The sequence below is a fragment of the Eleutherodactylus coqui genome, chromosome 1 (assembly GCF_035609145.1).
Source record: "Eleutherodactylus coqui strain aEleCoq1 chromosome 1, aEleCoq1.hap1, whole genome shotgun sequence".
Lineage (NCBI taxonomy): Eukaryota > Metazoa > Chordata > Amphibia > Anura > Eleutherodactylidae > Eleutherodactylus > Eleutherodactylus coqui.
In genome coordinates, this window is record NC_089837.1 from 128,995,764 (window position 1) to 129,002,659 (window position 6,896).

Sequence of the window (6,896 nt, forward strand, 5' to 3'; positions counted from 1 at the left end):
AATACTCCTAAAACCCCTCAGTGAATATATTAAGGGGTGTATTTTTTAATGGGGTCATTTGTCGGGGTATCTATCACTGTGACACCTATGAACCTTTGCAATCTCGGCTTGTAGGAAAACAAAATATTCCTCAAAATTTTAATAACTAATGTTAAATTTGTATGTCTCCTAAATGGTTAAAAAAGACTAGTTTTTCAAAAGTCCTTCCAGAATAAAGTAAACAGATGGAAATATATATCTTATCAAAAACTTGTACAGTATGTTTGCACATATTTGACATATTGCAGATGAAAGTGTGAAAAATGGCAATTTTTTTCAAAATGTTCCCAATTTTGATGCTCTTAATACATATACACAAATTCTATTGGTTAATTTTACCACCAAAATGAAGTACAATATGTGGTGAAAAAACAATGTTAGAATCACTTGGATATGCAAAACCTTTACAGGGTTATTCTATGTTAAAGTGACACATGTCAGATTTCCAAAATTTGGCCTGGCCATTAAGGCGCAAACAGGCTTGGTCACTAACGGGTTAAGAAAAACTAGCTCCTTATTATGTTAGTCTTAGGCCTCAATTATGACATCACGGAAACTTTAGCTGTTTTGTAGGTCTCATATATCATAGGTTTCTATTATGACATCACTAGCTATTCTTTTGGCCTATTGTGTCATAGGCTTCTATTATGACATCATCAAAACTCTAGTGATATTAAGTGACGCATCAGTTGGAGACTTTGTTTGGGGAGGCTATTTGTCTGAGCACACATGGCTACTCACCTCCAGGCTAAAATGAGCATTATTACTATTCTCATTGTGAACCTCTTACTGGCAACAGTGAAAGGAGCGCCCATTATTTGGGAAGACTATGATCCCGAAATGGAAGACATTACTACAATAGGTAAGCTTATCAGTATATACAATCTGGAAATTTCCCCACATAGCTAAAGCACAGCGTTAGGTATCCCATATATCCCCAGGTAATCCCCCACATAGATAATGCACAGAGTCACGTACCCTATATTTCCGCAGTAATCCCCCACATAGATAAAGCACAGGATCAGGTACCCCATACACCCCCAGTTATCCACCACATAGATAAAGCACAGTGTCAGGGAAATTTGGGTGTTTGCAGGGATGTAATTTAGGCGTCTGTTTGCGGCCCGCTTTGTTTTGCATCTGCTTTTTCCAGACACAACAAGGACAACGCGGTGAATTAGCCCTTATATTGATATATTGTGACAATTAACCCTTTTATCGCCATAGACATACATTGTTTATGTAATTAATGCAAACGTATATGAGTTTACATTCAAAAGATTTCTTTTGGTGTATTTAGTTATGGTGATTATAGAAAGACACCATCTTCTACACGCAGGGGAAGTGACATGTATGACTTCTGCACATCTTGGACATTTATATTTAGGAGGTGGTGTGCGTCTATGGCGCTGCCTGGGTCACATTTACAGCCACAAATATGAATTTGTATGTAGTGTTTACATAATGTCAGGCTTTATTGTAAAATTGCATGAAGGTGCCCATAAGCATTACATGCTGGGTGGCATTTTTTACAATGTTTAAAGTATTTACTTTCATAAAATATCCAGGTATGGGGGTATTTTATATCACACGTTTTATTTGTGTATGTCCAACGTATCAAAATGTTTGCCACAGCAAAAGGGTTATTACACTTTATTAACACAGTATTACAGATGTAGCAAAGTTTAACCCAATGCTGATAACGTGGTGCAACAGGCTATCTTAACACGACAAAGGCCATTGAAAAGCTATTGAGAAGACAAACTGTGGCACTGAACTTTTTCTTAATGCTTTCACAATTTTTACAAATGCTTTTCTGGACATTCATGTAATATAAAGAGCTGTGATGATTAATGAACTTTTAGTAAATCAGAATTGTTGTCACTAAATACTATCTATGTTTATCCATTTTTATTAGTTACTCCAAGTCTGGAAACCATCGTCTACCAGCTTCCAGACCCTGGGACACCAGCTATTCCCCATTATGGATTTCCTGTGGCCACAGTCACTACTGGCACAGTTCTTCTATTAGGGATCATACTTGGAATCGTCTATTGTCTCATATATAAGTAAGTATTACACATTACACACTGATTTTCTCCATTTAGTACTGTGACGCTCACAACAACCACATTGTGGATTAGATAATTAATATTCTTTATGTTGTTATGATCACCTCTTTATAAGAATATGATTCATTGTGGGCCTCCCAGGAGTTGATATTGGTATTAGTGTAATGGATCCACAATGACTTGAAGGCCATATGAATAGTCTATACTAGAAGGATAAAAGTCTAATAATAGTCTATACTAGAAGGATAGACTGAATGAAGAAACTTATGGGGACTTAGGCCATGTTCACACTGTGTTTAGACTTTATGTTTGACACTTATGTATACATTGTGCTGCTCATAGGATCCCTTTATAAGATAAAAGTATACTGTTTCAGTGTCTCAACATCAAAAGTAAAGTCAAAACTTGTTGCAGAAGTTGAATAAATTTAGGCAGTGGCATACCCCCACATACAAAGGGGAAATGGGGCCCTATAGATGCATTTAGCATATCTGCTAAATGTAGTGTATACACATCATATAACATAGTGATACTGTATATTCAGTGCCAAATGAATGTCCAATGTGCCACAACTATTTGTTTAATATGCCAAATGTTCTTTTGGCACTGTACGCTATTACATGGCCTGTTACAGTGTATTGACTGCCACGCTATGCAAATAGTGTAGACATACTATAATAATGGCCAAACTGCCATGAAAGTCAAGATAATGAAGAATATATCTGTAGCCTAATATATATGAACTTAGACAAAAAGGAACGCTGATGCCCTCATCTGCCAACCAGGTGACTTTCCAGTCTGCCAGAAATCTAGGCGTTACACCCACCTTTGTTTTATGCATATGGCTTCTGATGTTTTACTATATGCTGCAAAACTAATGTGCCAATACACTAACCTACAATTTTATCTTCTTTACAATAACCTTCATAGAAAGAACACCAAAGAGACAATGACCAGAGAGACGACCAATCAGAGAGCCGACCATACTGACGGTAAATATTTGAAGAACTGAAATATGTCTATAAATTGTAATCTAATACTATATGTATGTTGTAGGAGATTACAATAATAGTGATTTAGTACTTTTATGGCGATATCAATTTTTTGTAGAATTTGTTATGTTTTACTAGCTTGAAAAATGAATATATATATATATATATATATTTTTTTTTTTTTAATTTTTAATCACGATTTAGTACCTTTATGGCGATATCGAATTTATTATTTTTTTATTAGATTTAAAAATGTAATATATATATATATATATATATATATTTATATTTTTTTAAATTTGTTGAAAAAAGCTTAATATTTGTTTTAGCCCTGTAGTGGGATTTGAACACGTGATCTCTTCATAGCTTGTATGATGCACTGTAATACTTAGAGCTCATTCACATGGTGGTATGCATAAAACACCACATTTTCCTGCTCTGTGAGATGGCTATGGCTGCATAGGGCAGTGATTGTGCACTGCACATGATAGCGTATCTCACGCAAGCTGTTATGTACAGTGTGACAAGTTTCCTTTTTTTAATTTCACTAATCTGTTAAATGCTGCATACACGCAATGTATAATCTCTACTCTGAAACTGTAGTAACATCCAATATGTCTGTATTACAGATCCTGATGAGATAAAAGTCACCATGCCTGAAGAAACACCTAAAAAGGCCAAGATAAACATCACCAAGGCTGACGACCATATTGACGGTAAATATAATATACCAAGTGATATATAGACTTCAAACAACTGAAATACGGCTATAAATTTTAATTTATTACACTATATTCATGTTGTAGGAGATTACAATCACAACAATTTAGTACTTTTATGGCGATACCAAATTTATATAGAATTATTATGTTTTATTAGATTTAAAAATGTAAATATATTATATATATGTATATATATATTTTTTTTTCTTATTAAATGTATTGAAAAAAAAGCTTAAAATTTATTTTAGCCCTGTAGTGGGATTTGAACATGTGATCTCTTCATAGCTTGTACGATGCAGTGTAATACTTAGGGCTCATTCACACGGTGGTATGCATAAAACACTGCATATTACTGCTCTGTGAGGCGGCTCTCGCTGTTCTATACAGTGTGACAAGTTTTTTTTTTTAATTCACTGCTCTGTTTCTTAGTGGCGTTGTATATTCAACTCCACATACATGCAATGTATGATCTGTACTTCGAAACTGTAGAAACATCCAATATGTCTATATTACAGAACCTGATGAGATTAAAGTCACCATGCCTGAAGAAAGTCCTAAAAAGGCCATGAACATCATGAAACCTGAGGAACACCATGAAGAGGCCAAAAAACCAGGCAGCTATGATATCTGCCACTCGTCATTCCAACAACTCATGGCAGCCATCATAGCTTATGGCTCCTCTAACCATACTTCACGTAGTAAGTTCTCATTTATGTTCTACAGTGGTTATCATTTCAGTTGCATATACTATACCTATTCAAATCATGTAGGCGATTTCTGTTGTACTTAGCTTATAACATTGGTTTCACAGGTGACAAACCTTTATCTGCTCGCACCATACCATCAGGCCCGGATCACGGATGTCAGTGCTGTATTGCCCGTGGTCATGAAGAGCTGTACACCCCAGAAAATCAAACTACAGCTGGGGAACATCTGGGAGAGGCCAAAAAAGTAGGCGGCTATGGGATCAGCCAGCCTTCCTCCAAACAGCTCACAGCATCAGGCATGGCTAAAGCCTCTGTTCTACCTTCAGTTCGTAAGTTCTCATTTATGGTTGTACATTAGTTATCATTCTAGTTTCATCTACTGTACCTATCCTTATCGTGTAGGTGATTCCTATTGTACTCAGTTTATGACATTGGTTTTACAGGTGAGCCCCCACCATCAGACCTGGGTCACGACTGTGAGTGCTGCATTGCCCTCGGTCGCGAGCAGCTGTACACGCCGAAATAAGATCCTACGGCGGAAAAACATCTGGGAGAGGCCAAAGAAGGAGGCGGCTTTGACATCTGCCAGCCTTCTTTTCAACATCTCATAACATCCATCATTGCTAATGCCTCTATGCTTCCTTCACATGGTAGGTACTCATTTACGGTTGTATAGTGGTTATTATATTAGTTTCATATACTGTACCTATTGTTATGGTGTAGGTGATTCTTATTGTACCGAGCTTATGACATTAGTGTTACAGCTGACAGACTTTATCGAATCACCTCACACCATCAGAACAGGTTTACTCATATCAACGCTGTATTGCCGGCAGACATCATCGGATCTATCAGTGAAGACATTCACTATTGTCCCAACACACTATGAACATCCTAGAAAACGTACAATCTGACATCAGCTTTATTTGGTTGTTATTTTCAGTATGTATTTTTCATACTGTGTAATTTTTCCATAAGGACGATCACAAGTCGGCTGTCGCTCTGCTTCTCTGTTGGACATGAAAAATACCAGAAAAAAGAAAACATATTAAAAAGCATGTAAATAAACAAAATGGCACCCAAAAAGCTCTTAGATGTTAGGATCATTATATTAATGGAATGGCCTTAAAGCAGATGTGGGAACCTGGGGTTCCAGTAGGGGCAATTTTGTGATCCGCTTATTGTCAAGAGATAAGTAGGGATTGTCCAAAGTGTAGAACATTTTTAGGATAGAGCATCAATGTTTTGTTTGGTAACGGTCCAACCCCACAACCCATGCCAGCAATACACAGTTTTATTGATATGACTATATATAGAATATCCTATATGCATAATCATCTTCAGTTCTCGTATATTTAAATACATTTAATGACTCCAGTATTATTTTAACATAATTATGTTATATGGAACTTTTCATTAATTCCTTAATCAATTTTGTTTTTCTCATTAGATAAAAACATCATCAGACAACTGTATTACATCTATTGTGTGAACCTCAACTTTATATTGATCCAACAAAGTGCTTGTGGAAGCATCTGACCACCATATTACACCTGTTGTGTTCCTTAGCTTCAGTGATCCAACAAAGTGCTTCTGGAAGCATTTGACCACCATATTACACTTGTGTTCCTCAGCTTCAGTGGTCCCAGAAAGTGCTTGTGGAAACATCTGACCACCATATTACAGCTGTTGTGGACTTCAACTTCAGTGATCCAACAAAGTGTTCTTGGATGTATCTGACCACTATATTACACCTATTGTGGACCTCAGCTTCGGTGATCCATCAAAGTGCTCTTGGAAGCATCTGACCATCATATTACATTGGCTGTGGACTTCAACTTCAATGATCCAACAAAATGCATGCGGAAACATCTGACCACCATATTACATCTGTTGTGGACTTCATCTTCAGTGATCCAACAAAGTGCTTCTGGAAGCATTTGACCACCATATTACACCTGTTGTGTTCCTCAGCTTCAGTGGTCCCAGAAAGTGCTTGTGGAAACATCTGATCACCATATTACACCTGTTGTGAACTTCAACTTCAGTGATCCAACAAAGTGCTGGTACTATTGTATTATGTCTCCGGTGTCGACAAGATACAATAGTACCCAAAGTGCTTGTTTTGTGGAAGAATTTGACCACCATATTACACTTCTTGTGGACCTCAACTTCCATGATCTGGCACCGATTACCAACAATTCCTTGTCTAACACCACTGAAAAAAACATATATTACAGCTTCATATTAAATCTTATATATTAAGGTTTAAATAAAAACATTTGAAACCTTCATCTTTACGACTTATGCATTTTTTCCCTAAAATTGATAGACCAAAAGCCAGCATGATGCGCTACACTTATC

General features: G+C 36.6%; 1 protein-coding gene across 1 annotated transcript; it reads left to right on the forward strand.

The window, feature by feature from the left end:
* The first annotated feature begins 1,873 nt into the window (after window positions 1-1,873).
* Window positions 1,874-6,172, forward strand: LOC136610635 (uncharacterized). The gene is made up of 7 exons (XM_066589851.1): window positions 1,874-2,108; window positions 3,042-3,103; window positions 3,733-3,819; window positions 4,341-4,523; window positions 4,637-4,861; window positions 4,976-5,182; window positions 5,983-6,172. The coding sequence occupies exons 2-6, from the start codon at window positions 3,061-3,063 to the stop codon at window positions 5,056-5,058; spliced, it is 621 nt and encodes a 206-aa protein (XP_066445948.1). The 5' UTR covers window positions 1,874-2,108; window positions 3,042-3,060; the 3' UTR covers window positions 5,059-5,182; window positions 5,983-6,172.
* Window positions 6,173-6,896: the final 724 nt, after the last annotated feature.